Source organism: Cimex lectularius, unplaced genomic scaffold (genome assembly GCF_000648675.2).
Source record: "Cimex lectularius strain Harlan isolate CLEC.00 unplaced genomic scaffold, Clec_2.1 scaffold8, whole genome shotgun sequence".
Classification (NCBI taxonomy): domain Eukaryota; kingdom Metazoa; phylum Arthropoda; class Insecta; order Hemiptera; family Cimicidae; genus Cimex; species Cimex lectularius.
In genome coordinates, this window is record NW_019392656.1 from 1,312,674 (window position 1) to 1,335,225 (window position 22,552).

Genomic DNA, 22,552 nt, shown 5'->3' on the forward strand with positions numbered 1-22,552 from the left:
ACTTAGTATTTTTAATCGGAACAAGACAACTTTTGTTGGGAAATGAATAAAAAGCAGTGTTTTTAAATATTTTAATCAACAAGTGTAGTTTAGTGTAGAATTAATATTTTTAATCAGGAAAAGATACTCTTTGGGCGAGCAAGGATCCAAGAATGTTGATTGTTTCTTTCAACATTTAAACTTTCAATCAGAGAATGAGAGCAATCATTGTTCGAAAGGAATACTCTTTCGTAAAGAAATACAAAAAATGAGTAATATTTTAGAATATTTTTGTGTATAATTAGTATTCTAAATGGGAAAAAATCAGAAAGAGTACTGGCATGAGAAATGAGAGTCGAATTTAATTTCAATAGGTTGAATATTTTTAATCAGCAGACTTTCGGATCTTTGAGTTTTCAGTATCATCAGATTTACCAATCAGAATCAGTGAGAATATTGATTGTTTCTTTCAACATTTAAAAACAACAAAAATTAACAAGAAATATTCTTTTTGTTGAGAAATGAATAAAAAGCAATGTTTTTTTTAAATATTAATACATATATGTCTAGTGTTCACCATTCACCATATTAATTCAATTAATTATCCTTTAAAAAGAAATAAGTAAATTGGTCAGTTAGACCAGTAAACATAAATGAATTAATATTTTTTAATATTTTTATCAGGAAGAGGGTATTTTTGTCTAGAATTTGTATTTTTAATCGGAACAAGACAACTTTTGTTGGAAAATGAATAAAAAGCTGTGTTTTTGAATATTTTGATCAACAAGACTTTAGTTTAGTATAGAATTAGTATTTTTAATTTGAAAAAGACACTCTTTGGGCGAGCAAGGATCCAAGAATGTTGATTGATTCTTTCAACATTTAAACTTTTAATCAGAGAACAATTAACATTCAAAGGACATATTCTTTTGTAAAAATGTGTGGTGTTTAGAGATCATTAGTTAATGATTATTTGGAGATCGTGAGATGCGGTCCGGTGTGGCATAGGTTTGAAAAACATTTTCTTTATCGTGCCTAAGTTTTGATCTTTATTATGATCATCTTCTTGGCCTGGGATTTATAGACATTGTTTTATAATAATTATTGTATAATTTAAACAATGTTTAGAGCAACAAGTCCTTGGGTGAGCAAAAATCTTGTGTTTTTAAGAAAATGATCTTCATCAATCAGAATCAGTGCGAATGTTATTTCTTTCGACATTTCCAATTTTATCAAAGAAAGAGAGCAATTAACAATCAAAAGAAATATTCTTTTGTAAAGAAATGAAAAAGAGAAAAGATTTTGGGTGGGAAACGATCTTATTTTTTTTTTAGTGTAGTGATCTTGTATGTTGTTTCTTTCAACATTTAATCTTTCAATCAGAGAATGAGAGCAATCATCGTTAGAAAGGAATACTCTTTGTAAAGAAATACAAGAAAAAAGGAATGTTTTAGAATATTTTTGTGTAGAATTAGTATTCTAAATGGGAAAAAATCAGAAACAGTTTTGGCGTAAGAAATGAGAGTTGAATGTGGCGGGAGAGTGGGTTCTCTTGCTGGTGGGTGCATGTTTTTCAGCCCTTAGACGATCGGGAACGTGTCGAACTAGAGTGAAGAGTGCTGATGAACCGAAACCCGTTCACGACCCACTGAATCTTCAACGCGATAATAATCGAAAATCCGTTTTCAGCTAGGAAATTCGCGAGTTAATATTTGCGAGCCCGTATTTTTTTTCGTTCGTACTAATAAAAAAACAAAACACAAATCGAACAAAACAGATTTTCAGTGTAAAAAAAGGAGTATTGCGTTCAAATTTTTTCTGATTTAAATTAAAAGTCTGATAAATAAATAAAAAAAGGTCGCGGAAAAAATCGTCCAACGGGATTTTTCTTTTTTCCAGTCTTTTTTTCCAACCCGGATAAAGGTCCAAGGATTCAAAATTCGCCGAAAATAATTGTCGAAATCAGAAACGGAAGAGAGATATCGACTCGGATTTAGTTTTCGTGGCAAATGTAGATAACTCCTTCAAGATCCCAGTATCCGCGTTTCCCTTTCCTCCCACATTTTCCCGGATCGGACGCGATTAAATTCGACGTAGCCCAACATTCCACAACGCAGAATTTTCCATTTTCCTCAAAGAGTCAAAATTCGAGGGGAACCGATTCCGTTTCGGCCCGTCCTTGTAGAGGTTGTTGACACATATCGAAGCTTCCGGTAGAATCGACCTATCGATGCTTAGTTTACGGATCCACTCAAGTTCACGTACATCCAGTCTTCGACTTGATCGTCTTTCTTTATTTCACTCTACTCTATTATAATTAACTCGTTTATTTTTTTTTTCACTCTACCGCTCGTTCTACCCACTCTCTCTGACCATCGGATCGCAATTTCGGACAAAAGGCAATTTGGAAGAGGTTCAAATTAACAAACGTTTCGATTTGAAGTAATATGAGTAATGTACCCAACCAAAATGGATCAGGTCTAGAGCAGCAAGTGAGTATCACAAGAGATTACCGTTAATTTTATTAAAACTTAGGATAAAACTGTGGACGGGAGACGAGAAAATTGGCCGGATTCGAGCCGTCGCCACGCATTTATCTCGACACGACCCCTCCATTATTCGGGAGCCGTGTCGGAGTCCACTCCATTCGGAGACCATGCAGTTTCCATTTCGGACTCAATAAAACTTGCGGACTTTTTTCTCTTTGCAACGTGTCAGTCCATACAGTCGGTGACTTTTTTCCGACAAAGTCCCCGAAACACGGTTTCAATTTCGGCCGGAAAAACGGCGAAAAAAAATCCCTCTAATGAGCTAACCCTAACGCATTCCTCATAGATTTCGTCCCTTTCTACTTACACAAGAGAAAAATACGAAACGCGGATTTTTTTTTAACCGGCCAAGTTAAAAACTTTTATCCACGGAACCAAATGTTACAACAAAAATCACCGTTTAGAACGGTTTCCTTGAAAATATTTTAAAAGTGAGATCATGCGTTCAGAACAAAAGTTCCACTTCCCGTGTGAAATTTAACAAAACACAATTCTACTTTTTTTATTTCCCTATAAAAAAAAGAAGTTAATTCCCATGTAAAAAGTTAGACCCTTTTTGCGTTCAAAATTTGATAAATATTTGCCATTGTGTGTATTATATGAGTCATCACAGTCGCTATTCGACTTGGAGAAAGTGCGAATTTGATTTTTCTCTTTTATTAAAAAAAAAAAAGAAATTGACTCATTAAAAAAAATATTTACGGATTTTGTTCTTATATAGACACAAAAAACAATGAACGCCATTAAAAATTATAAATTGATTATAAAAAATAATATAAAACAACTTTTTACAGATTTGGAGCCATGTTAACAATATAATCAACAATTCTTTAAGTCAATAGTACTACAATTTTTCTTAGAAATACAAGACAGTTTTTCCATATTTAAGGTCATGATCGTTTATAGCCATGTTAAAAAATGTGATGCACACTGTTAAATTCAAATCTTTTCTAACTGAACTACATTTCTTAAAATTTTCCAGATTTAGCCATCACTTTAGATATAGTGAACACTAATGAAAATCAGAATCGTTCTAGTTTTCAGAACTGGAGATGTAGAATTGTTCTTAGATGGGTGTCGTAAAAACACGGCTAACACCACTTAAGGTCAAACTGTTTGTAGTCAGTAGAGTTAAATTTACTTTTAGAAATGTTATTTTTCCTCGTCTACCATCACCCTTTGATAGCCATGTTTTAAAATGTACAGAATGTCAGAAAAAGTCAAATTTTTTTAGACAACACTCGATAGAATTAAATTTCTTTACTATGGAAGAAGGTTTCCTTGGAGTTATGATCATGCATCCGTGTTAAAAATATGAACACCGCTAAATTCAAATCGTTTTAGTAAATTGAACTACATTTATTAAAATTTTCCAGATTTAGTCATTGGTTTAGATATAGTGAACACTAATAAAAGTCAGAATTGTTTTAGTTTGTATCAGAACTGGAAATATGATTAAAAATGTAAGACAATTTTTCCAGTTGTAGAATTTTTCGTAGATGGCTGTTGTAAAAATACGGCCAATTCAGGTCAAAATGTTTGCAGTCAGTAGAACTACCGTTACTCTTAGTAATAAGACAATTTTTTTAGATTTACCACTTTCGTTAGATAGCCTTGCCCTAAAACATACAGAATGTCAGAAAAAGTCAAATTTTTTTAGACAACACTCGATAGAATTAATTTTTTTTACTATGGAAGTAAGTTTCCTTGGAGTTAGTATCATGTATCCCTATAGATAGCCATAGTAAAAGTATGATGAAGACAGTTAAAATAAAATTGTTTCAATAAATTGAACTACATTTCTTAGAAATTTTCAGGTGTGGTCATCCGTTTAGATATAGCGAACTCTAGTAAAAGTCAGAATTGTTTTAGTTTGTATCAGAACTGGAAATATGATTAAAAATGTAAGACAATTTTTCCAGATGTAGAATTTTTCGTAGATGGCTGTTGTAAAAATACAGCGAACTCCAATTCAGGTCAAAATGTTTGCAGTCAGTAGAACTACCTTTACTCTTAGTAATAAGACAATTTTTTTAGATTTACCACTGTTGTTAGATAGCCATGCCCTAAAACATACAAATGTCAGAAAAAGTCAAAGTTTTTAGCCAACACTTAATAGAATTAATTTTTTTACTATGGAAGTAAGTTTCCTTGGAGTTAGTATCATGTATCCCTGTAGATAGCCATATTAAAAGTATGATGAAGACGCTTAAAATTGTTTCAATAAATTGAACTACATTTCTTAGAAATTTTCAGGTGTGGTCATCGGTTTAGATATAGCGAACACATGTAAAAGTCAAAATTGTTTTTAGTTTGTATCAGAACTGCAAATTTAACGTAAGACAATTTTTCCAGGTTGAAAATTGTTCCTAGTAGGCTGTCATAAAATTACGACGAACACCATTTAAGGCTAAAATGTTTGTAGTCGGTAGAATACGACAGTTTTTCCACTTCTACCACCATCCTTTGATAGCCATGTTTTGAAACATACAGAATCTCAGAAAAAATCAATTTTTTTCAGGCAATATGCAATAGAATTAATTTTTTTTTAAACTATGGAAGAAAGTTTCCCCGGAGTTAGGATCATGTATCCTTGTTGATAGCTATGTTTAAAAAAATATGAACACCTTTAAATTCAAATCGTTACAGTAAATTGAACTACATTTCTAAGAATTTTCCAGATTTAGCCATCATTATATCAAAAACTAATAAAAGCCAGAATTGTTTCACTTTGCATTAGAACTACGCTTAAAAATGTAAGACAGTTTTTTCAGATTTATTGTGCCGAGATGGCCATCATAAAAATACAGCTATTAAGGTCAAATCGATTCAACTATATTCAATTAAACTACATTTATCCTGAAAAACAAAGTTTTTCCAGTCTATCGCCATTTCTAGATGATAGCCATGTTTTCAAACGTACATAATGTCAGTAAAAGTCAAATTGTTTCAGCAATACTCAGTAGAATTAAAATTATTTGTTTTCTTTAATTGATCCTCAGATTTAGGATCATGTTTCTTGAAGTTAACCATGTTAAAAATATGGAACATTTCTTAGAATTTCAATATGTTATAAATACAGCGAATACCAAAAATTGTTCCAGTTTGTCTCAGAATGACTTGTAGATTAGAAACGTAAGATAATTTTTCCAGATTTAGCATCTTTCCTAGATTGCCATCATAAAAATATGGCGAATGCCAGTTAAGGTTAAATTGTTTCAGTTGATAGTCAATAGAACTACATCTATTCCGAAAAATACTAAAACGTTTTTCAGATCTAACAAATCCTAGATAGCCATGTTTTACAATATAACAAACACCAGTAAAAGTCAAATTTTTCCACTCTGAACTAAATTTATTTATTTTCGATTATTGAAAGTTGGGCCTGATAGAGGATCGTGTTTCCTTGTAGATAGCTATGTTAAAAATGTGATGAACACCTGTTAAATTCAAATCTTTTCAGTCAATCAAACTACATTTATTTTGGAATGCTTCAGATTTAGCCATTGCTATAAATATAACGCCAATAAAAATAAAATTGTTTCATTCAATTTAAAGAAGTTCAGTTGAACTTCTAATAACCAGACATCATCAGAAATGTAACAGTTGTTTATTTATTGAAAGTTTACATCATCTCTGAATTTCCGTTTTTTCGTCACTTTTTGTGAATGATAAAGATGCCTATCCATGTAGCAAGAATGAACGAGGTTCTATTTTAAGATTAGTATCCAATTGGTGAAAATTAAAACTGAAATAACCCTGCTATATTTTTGTTGGTCTTTTTGATTTATTAATTAATTAAAAAACATAAAATTTACGTATGTATAGCAAGTACATCTCGTACGATTGAGCTACTAAAGAAACCAAAATCGTCGCCAAGAAAGTATTGTGACATTTTTTATATTTATGTTTAAATAATTATGGCTGAAAGTAATAAAATAAAAATTCAAGATTGCATTACAATTTATTACTTTTCAATGCAATTTAATTTCAATTTCTTGTTAAAGAAGGTTAAAGAATATTGAAGATGTAAATAACTGCAATAATTATCATCTAATCTTTACTAATCTTATCTGCGTAATAACTTTTTTTTGTTTTATTTTACTTCTGATTATTTTCTAATGATTAATTTCTTGTTACATTAGCAAAATCATATTTATGGATGTCATTATTTTAACATGTAACTTAAATTGAGTCAGTATTTGCAGTTTAATAACCACATCAAAAATTTATAACTTCATCCACTCATATTCAATTAATAAAAATTTTCAAAGTAAAATATTTTGTATTTATTTATAAAAAAATTCATTTTTTTTTTTTTTTTTGTGTGTTATAGTTCGCTGGTCTGGACTTGCAGAGTGGTCATAAAGAGAATCGCTATATCCCACCTCATCTACGTTATAAGAATTCAGGAGGTACTTAAACCTGAATCTTTGTTCACAATTATATTTTAATTAAAACTTTTTTTTTTTCATTGAAGAATCACGGGCCACTGAACATCAGATAGCTCCGTCTTACCCTTCGTCTAACTATTCATCGTCGTCGTTCAACGACAGTGACTACCGCAGTGGTAGAAACCAGGGAGGCTACAATCGCAGCAGTGGCCGCAACGACAATTTCAGGAGTGGCGGCGGTCGCAGAAATGGAGACTACGACTCTTACAATGGCGGCAGCTGGCAGGACAGAGATAACAGGGGAAGCTCTTACCGCAGGTCATTTAATTTTCACAAAACATTTACTATCCATATCTTAATAATCAGAATTTATTTAGAGTCGTTTAATTTTCTATTCAATAATTTATTAAATCATCAGATTGTTTGTAGATAGTGCATTTTATATTTGACCTTAACAGTTAAATTGGCCTTTAAATCTGCATTTATTTTGATTATATTTCAGTTTTTTTCAGGCTTATTTTCATGTTTTTTTTTTCTATATTTTTTTCCAGCAACAATTGTTTATAATTTATACAATTTGAACTAACTTACAAAATTTATTTCAGAAGCATCATATAAACGACTGTCTCACTTTATTTAATTGTTATATGATTGATATTAATAAACTTTTTTATAGGGACGACTGGGGTAGCCGATCTGGAGGATCGCGTGGGTGGCACGAAGGAGGAAATGACAGATGGCAGGAGAAATCTTCACACCAGTCGAACAACGATTGGACGACCCTCATGCCAAGAGACGACCGCCTTGAACTCGAGCTGTTCGGGAACGCCAACACTGGCATCAACTTCAACAAGTATGAGGACATACCAGTGGAGGCGACTGGCGACCACGTTCCAGCCCATATCAATTCCGTTAGTTTTTCATTTGTCGAACCTTAGAAATAGTGTTTTCTTTTTTATAATTTTGTTGTTGTTCCTCCAGTTTGATGAACTCCAGATGACTGAGATTATCTCTAACAACATCCGTTTAGCACGTTATGACAAGCCTACTCCGGTACAGAAACATGCGATACCAATTATCATGTCTAATAGAGACTTGATGGCCTGTGCTCAAACAGGCAGTGGTAAGACTGCAGCGTTTCTCGTACCTATTCTCAACCAGATGTTGTTGACAGGACCCATTAACCCGCCTCCGAGGGTATGTCTTACCGATTGTTATATTAAACTTTTATGATTATAATTTTTTTTTTGTAGTATGGACAAAGGCGTAAGTTATACCCCCTAGGCTTGGTCCTCGCCCCTACGAGAGAACTGGCTACGCAGATCTATGAAGAATCAAGAAAATTTGCTTACCGTTCCCGTTTGAGGCCTTGTGTTGTGTAGGTTTATTTATCTCATGTATAACTTTTCTATCTAATTGGCTTTTAAATTTTAAGTTACGGTGGAGCTCCTATTGGAGACCAAATGAGGGATCTTGACCGTGGAGGTCACTTGCTCGTGGCCACGCCTGGTCGGTTAGTCGATATGCTCGACAGGGGTAAAATTGCCCTTGATAATTGCAAGTAAGTTTCTATTTAATTATTTTTTTCTATTTTGTTTTGTAACGTGTTCGGTTTTATTTCAGGTACTTAGTGCTTGATGAAGCAGATCGTATGTTGGACATGGGTTTCGAACCCCAGATAAGACGTATTGTACAAAAGGATTCAATGCCTCCGACTGGAGAGAGGCAAACATTGATGTTTTCTGCTACTTTCCCCAAAGAAATTCAAGTAATTTATTTTTCAAATAAAAGCACACAATTAAGCATATTCAAGACAACTTCCTACTGAAGCCTTTAACCCTGTCTATCCTATGTTGATTTGGTCCATCAGGTGGCATCCACCGTGTTGAATGTGTTAAAGCTTTTTCACCTAAAAATATTTATAAAATGTAAAACTTTTGTCCTCATGTAATTGCTCTATTTTATTTATTTCAGATGCTAGCTCGAGACTTTTTAGACAATTATATTTTCTTAGCTATTGGCCGAGTTGGATCGACCTCAGAGAATATCACTCAGAAAATAGTGTGGTGTGATGACCTGCACAAAAGAGCTTTTCTCTTAGATATCCTTGAAGCGGCAAAGGAAACTAGTAAGTAGATAATGCTTTACAGAATAATGATTTAATAATTTAATTTACTGTTTTGTTCTTTCAGGCGAGGAATCTTTAACGCTTGTGTTCGTTGAAACTAAAAAAGGTGCAGATGCTCTGGAGGACTTCCTCCATAGCCATAATTACCCGGTGACATCAATCCATGGTGATCGGACCCAGAAAGAACGAGAAGAAGCCTTGAGAAGTTTCCGCTCTGGTCATACCCCAATTCTTGTCGCTACGGCGGTACTTAAACTACTAAATTTAATCTTTTATTGAATTTCTGGAAAGACTAATTGTTATTTTGTCCAGGTGGCTGCTCGAGGTCTTGATATCCCTCATGTGAAACATGTGATCAATTTTGACTTGCCAAGCGATGTTGAGGAATATGTGCATCGTATTGGCCGTACCGGTCGTATGGGAAATCTTGGTAAGGACGAATGTTGACTTTTTTTACCAAAACAGTTATAATCGTATCTTTCTTATTGTAGGTTTGGCGACGTCATTCTTCAATGACAAAAACCGTAATTTAGTTAGAGACCTGATAGATTTAATCGTCGACTCCAAACAAGAGCTTCCTGCTTGGCTCGAGAACCTCTCGGCTGAAATGAAACAGCCGATGTCTTCAAGGAGAGCCGGGAAAGGCGGTGGGAGGTACTCCGGTGGGTTCGCTGCTAGGGATTGCAGACAACAAGGAAACGGAGGAGGTAGCAGTGGTAATAGAGGTAATACAAGATCAGGCTCTGCAGGCTACAACTCGTACAACAGTAGCAACAGTAAGTCTTTGCCGCGTTACTTATAAATGAAAATAAACAAATGCAGCAAATTTAATACGGTACGTTTTACGTGCATTCTGGTACGTTTTAAATTTAAATGGCTCAGTTGTTAATCATTATTCATACTTTAAACTAAGTCTCTGAGTTGTAGCTTTTCAGTTGTTTTCATTAATTGTAACTGAATTATCCCCTGAAATAAAGCAATAAGTTAAAAAAAAAAAAAAATCATTTTTAAATAAGACATAATTTCAATCTTACAAGTAAATACACAAATGGACTTACAATAAATTTTATAGGCAAAAGTAATGATTTGCTGGACGAAACTTCATTGTTTAAAAGCTGAAGAACATGTTTATTGCATTAAATAAATAATGTAGCAAAGGCTTATTGCCAAAACACAATATTTTGGTTTGTTTCATGTATACCAAAAAGAATGTAGACAATACTGTAGATATTGTTAAATATAAAATTTGTTATAATAGTAATTTATGTTTAAAAAAATAATTTGTGTAGGCAATAATTCGTAGTTGTATGGTTGTGTCATTTGAGATAAAATGCTGCATTTGTAATTAAGTTGAAACTTAAAAACTCTTGGAATTATAATCCAACATGGCTATGATTTTTGTGTGAAAAACGAGTGTTTTGTGCTTTGTTCTTAGATTATTACGGAGGTGGCGGAGGAGGAGGAGGAGGATCTGGGTATGGTGGATCGTATTCATCCAACCCCAATAGCCGAAGCCCAGGACCAGATTGGTGGGATCATCAGTAACCAAGTTCTCTCACCTCTATTACCCTCTCTCAGCCAATCCTATTGATCTCTGCTCCTTGAAGCCTTTCTGCATCTCTTGCATGCTATAAATGTACATCTTTTGTATGTATATTAAAAAAAAAAAAATGAAAAAATGAAAAACAACTGTATAAGTTAGGGGCATTAACACTGTGATTTTATTCTAATATAGGTTGTTAACTTATTAAATTGGCCATATATGTATAAACGTAGGGGTTTCGCATTTAGCCAGTGGATGGATCTGTGCTCGAACGAGGGTGCAGGCATTTTTTAAGTTTACATCCTGTTAACAATTCACTGTGTCGAAGACAATTTAAAAAAAAAATTTTTTTTTTTTTTTGAAGATATAAATATCTGTGTTCCTTCATTATATGTTTTTTTCAAGTAATTATCAAAAGATTTAAAAATGTGTTTGTACATAACTACTGTATCATAAGTTAGTGCCCATGAACTAACTTGGGAATATTATTTTACTGTACAAATTTATAGTATTTTTTGCTCCAAACACTTATTATAGTATGATTAAGCACTCTTATTTATTTTATTTCATTTTTTCTTAAATTATTAATTTACCTTTAAGTGAGTTTTTCATTATCTAATGTTGATTGAAGGCTTATTGCCAAAGTCAGTACAAAAGAATCTTTTCCTTTGTTTTTTCTTTTTTTGCTTTTTGTAAATATATAAAAATATTAAAAAAAACTTATCGATCTGCAATATTGACCTTTTTAGAAGGAAAACACGAACAATATTTTATTAAATCTACTCTTGCATCGTTGTATGTATAATTAGGGTATATTGCAAGTGCCTTATATGGGGTAGCAGTACCGAATTTTAGACTCCAATAAGACAGCTGCAACATTACAAACGTTTAAATTTTTTTATTATTATTTTATTTTGAGCAAAAAAAACTTTAAACCAAAGGTTCGCCATAATTGGGTTTTTTCAAAATGTTCAAGAGTAATTTCTTGTTCAAAATCTGTGCCTTGTAAAGCTGCAGACGGGCAAACATTATTATGGGATAAATTATGGAAATCCAAGATTCGTCTGAGAGAGGATTTTGAAAAGAAAATGTATTAATTAATTACTATCAATATAGTTGTCTCCCATTTTCATTGTATAATTCTATATTCTGTAGAAGGTAGGTCATCAATACCTATGTTTACAAAAAATGGTGATGTTAATAGATATCAATAATCATTTTTTAAATATAGCCACTTAATTCAGTAGAAATTAAAAAGAAAAATTATAATTAAAATTATATTGAGTTACTGTAATTTTGGTGTATTTTTATTAATTAACCTTTTAACAATACATATTTTTATCAAGCTATAAATGTAAATATACATGCAAAATTGTATGAAATTTGATAATTCTATCTTTTTATTTTTTCTAAATATACATCAAGTTAATAGGATACATGTTTATTGTTTAAAAAAAAAATATGTTGACAGGTTGAATTTTATTTTAAATTGAAATTGAATTGCATTTACCAACCAAATTTTACAATATACATTCTTAAATGTTACGATTGTCTGACTTGATCCTTATTGTCTTTCATTGTAAAATATGTCAAAGCTTATGTAACCAGATTATGGAGACATTTTGGCTAAAGTAAGTACTTGAATAATGATTATTTAAAGATGGTGAGATGCGGTACCACATCTCATGATCTTGAAATAATCAGTAATTAATAAATGCCATTAAATATTACAAATTTGAGTGATAATTAAGGTTTAAAAGTACATTTGGATGGCACAACAGTTGCAGAAGTATCTGTACTATCTGAATTTTATCTTTCATGCTAAGAAAGCGGCTGCGACCTCGAGTCCCCCATTAGCCTGATGGATCTAAAAACAAAAATGAAAATTCGATTTATTGCAAATGGCAGGCTCACTGGAACAAAAGTAATGAAAAACTAAAAATACATTAAAGTACAGTGAGGCCATGGCCCATGGAGAATTTGGAAAAACGTAACAAAATAATATTAACAAGGTTGCAAATAGGTCACGCACGGTCACCTCTTAGTGGGTAGAAGTCAAAAACGCTGCCCACTGTGGAAACCCGGTAACTTATATATATTACACAGGGCGGGCGACCAAGACCCGAGGGGTTAAAAGCCTGAGTAGGCCCGTACCCCATCCCTAAAAGGTCCNATGATCGCGGTGTATATCCATTTGGCCACCCATGGTTTAATACCCCATGTTCTACCAACGATTCTCCTACACTGCACCATGGATATAGTGCCTTTCCTATGTATATTTTTAATGTGGCCTTTCCAATCAAGTTTCCTATCTAGCGTTATCCCTAGGAACTTGATTGTATCCTTTAATTTTAATTCAATACCCTGACATTGAACCAACGGAAACCCGGTAACGGTGAGACACCTATTAGAGGAATGTAATAAGTTAAGAGAGTACTGAGAACGGTGTGACCTACATCTAATCTGGAAATATTTCTTAAGCATAACAGTGACTTCCAAGATAATCTTATTAGGTACTTAAAATTGATAAATGCGTATAGATACATATAACCAACCACACGTGGTATATCTATTTTGCAATGTGAATGTATTTATTAGCGTGGGTGATGTATGTTTGGGTGTGGCTGTGACTGAATATCGAGTAGCTCACAGGTCCGCCAAATTAGTTTAGGTAAGTACATATTTGTTGTGTGATGTGAGGGACAGATCACCGCTATCAAGGTTGTAGTAATACTACCGAGATGCTGTGCCCTCTCCAATATGAATGTATTTATTAGCATGAATGTTTTGTGTAAATGGACGTGTCGAGGAATATCGAGTACTCCACAAGCCTGTCAAAAGGAAATTAGTCTAATGGATGAATGAAATATACTGTATGAATGTATTTATTAGCACGAATGGAAGGAAGTCGGTAGGATTATGATTATCCTACCGGCTTTTTATTTAGTTGTAGGGGCATCCTCAGTCGTGCACCTGTACTCTGAGCCCTGCCAACTGAAAGCCCTGAAATTTTACCAACATATTTTAGGAAAATGCTGCATATTTGCTTAGTTTTTGGTCTTGGGGATATGTGCATATTTCCACTTGTTTGGGTGTTGCTGTAAGTAATGCATTGAAAATTTGTGTGAGCATAACTAGTCCTTTGGGTGGAGCGGTGCATAATAAGATCAGTCTTAGTGATCTATTTACAGTATTTCTTACTTCACCAGGAGTGAAAAAAGACTAATATGGAGAGGTGTGTGCATTGAATGCCATGTTTCCCATGGGATTTGAGGAAAATTGTTCTGCTAGCAAATCAGCACACAGTTGAGATTTTTCCAGATGCGTTATGTTGAATAAGCTGCTTGTGTTTATCGTGGGCTCCTTAGTTTTTCCACAGAGCTCCATCGCTGCCATCGAAGACAGATGTACACGGCAGTCTTTCTATTCTTCGATCGCCCTTTCCAGATCCCTTTTGGCATTATAGATTATTTTGCCCTATGTACTTTTGGAGTTTTTCTTTACTTCAAGAAGCGCAGATCTTTGGGTGTGCTGCACTTTCCTTTTTGTCTTGCCTCTTTTACTGAGGCTAGGTCTGCTGCCCAACATTGTGTTTTGGAAAGAAGAAACGGCCATGTCCATTAACGTTAAATGAACCAATATTTAAAAAAAAGTATTAAATTTTAAGTTTTTATTTTGAATCAAATTATCAATTAAAGTAGATAATAAAAGACCAGAGTCTGCAAAATATTTTTAGCATTGTTATTCTAAAGACTAGTCTAATATTGAACAAACAGAAGCAACAATTTTTTTTTCTACTTTCTTCTGTCTGGATTGAAGAATTGATCTCAAGAGCCTGATTATTTAATTGGTAAATAAAGAAGATAAAATAATAAAAATGTTCTTTTTATTATGATTTATTTAAAATATGTATTTAATAATAAATGATCTCTTGTAGGTGACTTTAATTAAGATGAAAGTTGGACATTTTTGATTGATAATACTGCAGCCTATGCTTGGTACTTTATTACAACAAATTAATTACTAATTAATAAAATATGAAATTAAAACGATTGTACAATTTAGATCTTTTAACTGTTTTTGATCAGTTCATGTTGTATCTTTAACAGTTGCTTATTATTTCAGTTAAATATATCTTAACATAGGAGAGTCAGAAGACAAAATTAGAAACTACAGTCTGAAAATTTTTAGTTAATAGTTTCTATCTTCTGTCTTATTATTTAATATTTATATTTTGTTGTGATTTTAAGTTAATGATGCTGAAAGTTAATGTTGACCTTAACTTTCAGGCTCTGAACATGTTATAAAAACATGGTGTAACCATTCTGTAACCCGAAAAAAAGCATGGTTTATTCTTCCTTATACTGATAAAGTTTGTACTTTGTAATATCAGTCAGGTCATGAGCAGGTACTTAATTTCAGACGGCGTCAGAACTTATTTGTTCAGGACTTTTATTTTAAAAGAAAAGTTGAAACGTTATTCAAAGGTATGTATTAGCCAAAAAGGAGTTGTTTTGAATAGCTCAGGTTGCCGGTTTTACTCGACCAAAACAGACTCTGCCCAACCGGAGGAATGTTTCGAGAACAAAATTATTTACAACTCTGTCATCAACAAGTACAACTTCATTCAACGAAAGATGTTGGAAAAGCATTCGGAAGAGGAGCCTGTCGAGGTTTCCTCGTACGCCCTCAGGCTTATTTCGGATGATATGAAATGCGATGAAAACAAGGAGGAGGATTGCGAAGAGACGGATCAGGTCCGTTTTCCCTTCTCGTCTGACATCCTCAACACTAAAGTCTCTGTACACGACGTCGAAGAAAGAAGCGAAGATATAGACTGGGACAGTGAAAATTGGAGAACGCAGAGCGTGGGTGGGTATCGGATGCTTACTAAGAACTATATTTTCTTAATAATAGACAGTTAAGACATGACTAGAGAAAAGTAATTATTTAAGAAGGTGCATTAGAAAATATTTAATCATGGGATTGTAACGCTATAATCTGCTGTAGTATCCCTAGTTTAAATATACAAACCTAAACCTATAGTTTTTTCTTCTTCATTTGTTATGGTATGGTATGGTGGAAAAGGTTATTAGGAAGCGGGGTTTGTATTCCCCAGGCACTGCAGCCTTCCGGCTTATTGTACCTTCCTAGTTCCTTAGTTCAGTCAATAGACTCAATCCTTCTTCTTAGAAGTATCAGGTCATTGACTGTTGCTGCTGCGATTTGATTCCCTAAGTTTTTTCCGTACGTTAGGTTAAACCTCCATTGAGCTGTTGCTTCGCATTCGAAAATGATATTAGTGGCTGTATCCTCCTCCTCATTACATAATCTGCAAATGGGATCATCGCTGTATGTACTCATGTTGTGTAGATGTTTTCTCAGATGCCAGTGACCGGTTAGTAGTCCTATCACTCCTCTGAGTTTGGCCCTCTCCAATTGCAGCAGTGTTTTTGCCAGTCTCGGTGAGGTTTACTATGTCATCATAAGTTTACTATGTATGTCTAGCACCGCTAGAGTTTATCCACTTCTCCTTTTGTTTTGCTTGGATCCATTCTGCGATGGAGGATTCTATATTTGTTTTTGTTACCCCAAGAATAGGTTCGGGGTCTATGTATGGTCTTGCAGATCCTCCTCTGGCCAGTCTGTCTGCTTTCTCGTTACTCAAAATCCCCCCCCCTGTGTGCCCTGGCAACCAAGATACCGTCAGGTTGTTGTGTTTCCCCAAGTTTTGGCGATTTTGGATGCATTCACTGACTAATTTTGATGTGATTCTTTTACATGCTAATGCTTTATTGGCTGCTTGGCTATCTGATCTTATGAGGATTTTTTTGTCAGTGATATTCAAGACTTACTTTGGCTTTCGAAAAACCTTTACCTAAGGTCCTTCTTGTGGTCACTTCTTCATTTAGTTTTTCTTATGCGATCAACCAGCTTTCATTACGATGTTGTTGATTCGGGTTGTGGTCTTTAAACATACAATGGTATTATATCAATGCTCAAGCTTTCGACAAATTTTATTGTCTTCTTCAGGGGATCCAATCTGGACAGAGAACTATGGAACACGTTAAACCTTCCAACATCCAAAGAATTCTGCCCTTCCAATCCAAAGTCCTCAGAATCATAGTCAATGCTCCCTACTATGTCTTCTCCAAAGACCTCAAAATCCCTGTGCAAAAAAATAATTTCCAAAAGATTTTCAACTTTCCACAATAAACTTCTCTTCTCTCACCTTTGTCGGCTGGTGTGGAGATGCGACATACTAAATGAGGATTAATCCTCGTATATAATTGGAAGAACAACGATTAACTTCCCTCACGAGACATGATCCATGTCATTTGTATATTCAACTCATTGCTTGTAAATAATGTAATGTAAATATAATTATTCAGAAATCGTGAGAGGCGGTCTGGTGTGATGTAGGTTTCAGAAAAACATTTTCTTATCGTGCCAATGTGTCGATCTTTACTGAGATCATCTCGAGGGCCTGAGATTTACAAACATTGTTTAAATTTAACAAATACATGTAGGATGTGGAAAAAAGTGAATTTATACAATGCAAAAAATATTTTTTATATTCAATTAAAGTATTTCTACTCACACAAAGTGCACTGGAACTCTCAACACGACACGCAAGAATGGCACAATTACACAGAAGACAAACACTTTGAGTGGGTAGAAATACTTTGATTGAATATAAAAAAGAAATATTTATATTTTGCATTGTATAAATTCACTTTTTTCCACATCCAACATGTAGTTATTAAATTTAAACAATGTTTGTAAATCCCAGGCCCTGAAGATGATCTCAATAAAGATCGAAATGTCGGCACGATAAAGAAAATGTTTTACTTAAACCTAAATCACACCAGACCGCATCTCACGATTTCTGAATAATTATCGACTAACTGTCACTACTCATCACACATAAATATAATATTACATATTGTAATAATTATATTAATTAGTAAATTATTAAAAAAAGTATGGAGTTGGATGGTTAAAAGAAAAGCTGTAGTGTCATTCTGCCTTCTGCTCTCTTCTGTTTCCCCGACAGTGTATATTTCTGTCCTGCAGAAGCAGTGTGGCAGTTCCCTGCCTTGCAATGGCTTCCATTTCTTCATTTTTCTTATTCTGTGCATATCCTGGAACCTAGGAAGGGTGTACATCCATCATTATACTAATAGATAATCCTTGTTGGATAAACTTTTACCCCATTCTAACTCTCCTTTATTTTGATGGAAAAACGACATTTACTCATGTGGGTTGTGTCTTTTTCTTAGCAAACTTTGTTATGAATCAATGGAAAATAGTTATTTTGTTATTCTTCTCTACATTAGCAAAGTGCAAATTCACGTTATATCCATGAAAAATGCAAGATTTTTTTTTCATAAATTGCAACGACAAACCTTATTAAAAACAAAAATTAAACACCAAATAATTTATTGACGAATTAACGTTGAAAGGTTCACTCATTTTTGTTCTTGAGCTAAAATTATTATTTATCAGGTTATCTTCTGTCGATTACTACTTATGACTTATTATTTAAAATCAATCGATTATCTTTTAGTTCCATTGAACGCCAGGGGAAAAAAATGGATGAATGACTACGAACAATATACACTCGACGAAACAGAGGAAACAGATTTCGGAGATTGGAACTTAAATTATGGAACATGCAATCCTAATGTTCCGGTTAGCAAAGTGCCCTGTGGTGGATGTGGTGCATATTTACATTGCCAGGTAAATTTATGAGTTTCAAGGCAAATTTAAATAATTGCAATAAAATTATCCAAGTCGTCGTAAAAACTGATGCTATTTAATTTGTTTTTAAATATTTATTTATTTAAAGAACACAAATGTACCTCTAATTATTTATTTTAATTTATGTTCAATTCGACATAAAAAAAATTAAAAATACAGTGCTTTCTTAATAATTCGAACTAATTGCTGCAGAGGAGTATTTGGATTAGAGAAGATGTTAAAAATACATTTTAAATATTTATTTATTTAAAGAACACAAATGTACCTCTAATTATTTATTTTAATTTATGTTCAATTCGACATAAAAAAATTAAAAATACAGTGCTTTCTTAATAATTCAAACTAATTGCTGCAGAGGAGTATTTGGATTAGAGAAGATGTTACAAATACATATATACATATGTATGTACAAAAAAAACTTATTACTGCATGTACAAAATTTATTTTTATTAGAATACACATACATGTCCAATTTGTCTTTAGAAAATTTTGTTTTTAAATTTATTAGTACAGGAATTTTCAGAGTGGCGAAGTTTAGATTAAGGAGACAGTACTGTATACCTTATTTTTTCTGTACTGCTGATGAACCATATATTAATTTATTTAGGATTTTTCTATACCTGGATACTTACCATATGAGATCTTCAAAAAGTGTACAGATGTTAATTTACGGTCAATCACTTGCCAGAGGTGTCATTTCTTTACAAACTACAATGCTGCATTGTCTGTCACGGTAGATCCTGATTCGTATCCCACGCTGATTTCAAAAATAAAGGTGTTTACAAAAATTATAAAAGCTTTTATACTTTATGATTACTTCTTTCTTTTTTTTAGAATGAAAAAGCGATGGTTTTGTTAATGGTCGATTTGACAGACTTTCCATGTAGTATATGGCCAGGTCTCTTAGATTTAATAGGTAAAATGTACATTATAAGAATTAAAAAACAAAACATTTAATTGATACATTACATTAACAAATTTAGGTAAAAAACGACCAATATTCTTGGTCGGAAACAAAGTAGACTTGCTCTGGGGAGATTCAAAAGGATGGTTTAATCATGTACAAGAGGTTCTGAGGAAGGCCCTTCCTCGTGAAGCTCGGGTTGAACATGTACAACTTATCTCAGCCAAAACGGGTTTCGGAGTCGAAGAGCTCATCACGAAACTTCACAACGTCTGGAGGTACAAGGGTGATGTTTATCTTGTCGGATGTACGAACGTCGGCAAGTCCACTCTTTTTAATTCATTACTGCAGTCCGATTATTGCAAAGTGAGGGCGAGGGATTTCGTGCAAAGAGCCACTACTTCCCCATGGCCAGGAACGACTCTTAATCTACTTAAAGTAATTATATCAAGGAAAATATTTTTCTTTTATTAATTATTTTGATTTTTAGTTTCCCATTATGAATCCGGAGGGTTGGAGGCTGTATTTAAGGACTATTCGTTTGCTTCAAGATAAAAAGCAAATTCACAAAGAAAAAAAGCTGAGAAAAGAACAGATACAATCTTTGAGAATGAAACTCCAAACTCCACCACAATTAATAGGTTAATACAATGTTAGAAACCTTTAAACTTAAAAGATTCATTTTTTTCTTATTAGGTCAATTTTAGAAAGATGTAGATAACTTCTAAAATTGGACTAATAAAAATACAACAAATTATCTTTAATGGAATAAAGAAGGTAATTTTTATTGTTGTAGGCCATATAGGAAAAACATTCTACGCTAGTAAAACAATGGGTGGCTCTGCTGATGGTTTTTCAATTGCTAACAGGGAGGAAATGAAAGATGCAGTCATCCCTCAATCGGGTTTGGATCCAGATGACAAGAACTTACAAAAAAGTCGTTGGGTTTATGACACTCCTGGTGTGCTGCATGACGCACAGGTACATTTTAATATTTAATATTTATATAAAATATGTTTATTTAGTCTTTTAGAATTTAGATCTACTTACAACTGAGGAAATTGTGCAAGTACTACCAAAGGAAATGATTGAGCCAAGGAGCTTTTTACTAAAACCAGAATGGACTTTGTTTGTTGGTGGCATGGCACGGTTGGATTTCATAAGTGGTAATACATTTATGAGGTAAGTGTGTTTAAATTTGCCTTTTTATTGAAAACTTTAATTTTATTGATGTAAACTTTCAGGTGCACTGTATTTTCCTCGAAATATCTACCAGTTACCATTTGCTTGACTTCAAACGCTGAGGAAGTTTACGAGAACCTCGTCGGCACTGACAAAATGGGAATTCCGATCGGCAGAGGGGAAAGGCTGACGAAGTGGCCGGGCCTAGCGAAAGGGAAGGAGACAACTTTTTGCGGTTTGAGCAAATATGAAAGTTGTGCCGACATAGTGCTCTCGTCTTGTGGTATGTCTTTTAAACAAGCGAGTATTCGGGTGGGCGTTAAAATTCGCTTTTGCAGGATGGGTCTCGATTACACCAAACGATAAAGAGATGTGTACGTTACTTCCATGGACTCCACAGGCAAGAGGGATATACGTTCGGATTCCTGCACTGCTGCCTCATGTTGTCAACCAACGGGGAAAGAGAATTTCAAAACTCCCTGCTTACCAAAGAACAAAACCTAATTACCTTCTGTTTTAGGGTGTTACAATCTTTATCAGTCATGTAAATATTTGTAAATAAATTGTTTTAAATTCTATAAATTTGGCAGTCATCATTCCAAAATATCTTTTTCTAATAAAATAACCAGTCCTACAATAGTGAATACGCCAAAACTTATTTTTCATGTTATTTTAATTCAATACTAATCAATATAGCAGTGTTCTCAATAAATAAATTTCCACTTACATCACAATAGTAACAGTGATATTTCGTTGAGTTAAACATAAATAAAATACATAATTGATAACCAATAAAATTAATTTTGTAATATTCAATGTAATAATATATTATAATCAATATTTCATTAAAATTCCAATTTTAATTTTAAATATCAGGGATAAGGCCAATTTAAGGGGCATCAGTGGCTGCAACAGTTAGGGCGTTAAGATGGTCGTCAATGTAAGGGTACAAGGTCCGAATTCAGGGGCTGACATTTGGCCATCTTCACAACGGAACACCCGGGGTTCATGTGGCCCCGGCCAATTTTATAGAAAACAGATTCTTTCTTCTTCAAGCTGTCAAGTTGTATATCTGCTTCGTCATGACTTTGAAACTATTCTTAATTGAAATTATAATTAACAGTAATAATAAATGTGCTTGTGGTGCTATGTAGCTATGAAATGCTGCAATGTGATTTGATTTGTAACATAAATTAAACGTGAGGACACAATGAATAATATTTCTTAAAAAAAGAAAAAAAAAATTACACTGAACAATCATAAATTGCTAGGACAAATATAATGAAGAGAGGTGAGATAAATAAATATTGTTAAATTTGGGCTGAATTTGGTAAAGGAGAGTGAACAATAAAATCTCAGGAATGGAAAACAAGGACGAGTAGAATAATGAATAGTGGCCTTTTATCTTTAGAACAAAATTTTAGAGAATATAAAAAATTAACAAAACAAAGGACCTGAACCATCTGAATTGGCTTATATTTAAAAACAGAGAAAAAAAACACAATGTTAAACAAAGAAATCCTGGTCAGTCTACAGGTTTTTAAATTAAATTCACCCTTTTGCAAATTAACTTCACTCTTTTACAAATCATTGTCACCATTTTACAATTTGAATTCTCCCTTTTGCAAATTAACTTCATTTTTTAAAAATCAAATTCAACATTTTGTAATTAACATCCAGTATTTTACAAGTAAAATTTACCCTTTTGCTAATCAAATGCACCAGTTGGCAATTTAAATTCACTTTTTGCCAATTAAATTAACTCTTACCAATCAAATTTACCATTGTACAAATCAAGTTCACCTTTTGCAATTTAAATTAATAATTTTCCCTTAATTTTAATACACTCTTTTACAAATTATTGTCATCATTTTTAATATAAATTCAACATTTTGTGAAACAAATTCACCATTTTACAATAAAATTCACTCTTTTACAAATCAAATTTACCTTATTACAATTCCAATTAAGTTTTTACAGGTAAAATTAATCTTTTTACAATCATATTTACAATTTTGCAATTTACATTTTTTTGCTATAAAATTATCTCTTTTACAAATCAAATTTACCATATTGCAATTTAAATTAAGTTTTTACAGGTAAAATTCA

The 22,552-nt window shown here is 33.1% G+C and overlaps 2 protein-coding genes across 3 annotated transcripts; both read left to right on the forward strand.

Moving 5' to 3' along the window:
• The first annotated feature begins 1,830 nt into the window (after positions 1 to 1,830).
• LOC106669698 (ATP-dependent RNA helicase DDX3X) lies at positions 1,831 to 10,953 on the forward strand. Of its 2 annotated transcripts, none has more exons than XM_014399340.2 (13): positions 1,831 to 2,471; positions 6,865 to 6,943; positions 7,009 to 7,240; positions 7,599 to 7,833; positions 7,904 to 8,119; positions 8,176 to 8,300; positions 8,358 to 8,483; positions 8,546 to 8,690; positions 8,897 to 9,050; positions 9,115 to 9,296; positions 9,363 to 9,480; positions 9,542 to 9,775; positions 10,486 to 10,953. In XM_014399340.2, exons 1-13 carry the CDS (start codon positions 2,427 to 2,429, stop codon positions 10,593 to 10,595), a joined length of 2,001 nt encoding a protein of 666 aa, XP_014254826.1. In that variant the 5' UTR covers positions 1,831 to 2,426; the 3' UTR covers positions 10,596 to 10,953. The 2 variants fall into 2 exon arrangements, with proteins under 2 accessions (XP_014254826.1, XP_014254824.1); XM_014399338.2 differs by having other exon boundaries at positions 1,832 to 2,471; positions 9,542 to 9,826.
• Positions 10,954 to 14,901: 3,948 nt separating this feature from the next.
• Positions 14,902 to 21,025, forward strand: LOC106669754 (nitric oxide-associated protein 1). Its single transcript, XM_014399449.2, has 10 exons — positions 14,902 to 15,465; positions 18,164 to 18,336; positions 18,965 to 19,132; positions 19,192 to 19,273; positions 19,341 to 19,699; positions 19,752 to 19,902; positions 20,058 to 20,242; positions 20,295 to 20,443; positions 20,506 to 20,726; positions 20,782 to 21,025. The coding sequence occupies exons 1-10, from the start codon at positions 14,994 to 14,996 to the stop codon at positions 20,961 to 20,963; spliced, it is 2,142 nt and encodes a 713-aa protein (XP_014254935.1). The 5' UTR covers positions 14,902 to 14,993; the 3' UTR covers positions 20,964 to 21,025.
• The last annotated feature ends 1,527 nt before the right edge of the window (positions 21,026 to 22,552 follow it).

Bases quoted from the DNA above. Each gene is read 5' to 3' on its own strand.
- LOC106669698 (XM_014399338.2), top strand. From the start codon at position 2,427: ATGAGTAATGTACCCAACCAAAATGGATCAGGTCTAGAGCAGCAA. The intron at 2,472-6,864 runs GTGAGTATCACA...TGTGTGTTATAG, and splicing joins GATCAGGTCTAGAGCAGCAA to TTCGCTGGTCTGGACTTGCA. The intron at 9,051-9,114 runs GTAAGTAGATAA...TTGTTCTTTCAG, and splicing joins TGAAGCGGCAAAGGAAACTA to GCGAGGAATCTTTAACGCTT.
- LOC106669754 (XM_014399449.2), top strand. From the start codon at position 14,994: ATGAGCAGGTACTTAATTTCAGACGGCGTCAGAACTTATTTGTTCAGG. The intron at 19,274-19,340 runs GTAAAATGTACA...TAACAAATTTAG, and splicing joins AGGTCTCTTAGATTTAATAG to GTAAAAAACGACCAATATTC. The intron at 20,727-20,781 runs GTATGTCTTTTA...TCGCTTTTGCAG, and splicing joins CATAGTGCTCTCGTCTTGTG to GATGGGTCTCGATTACACCA.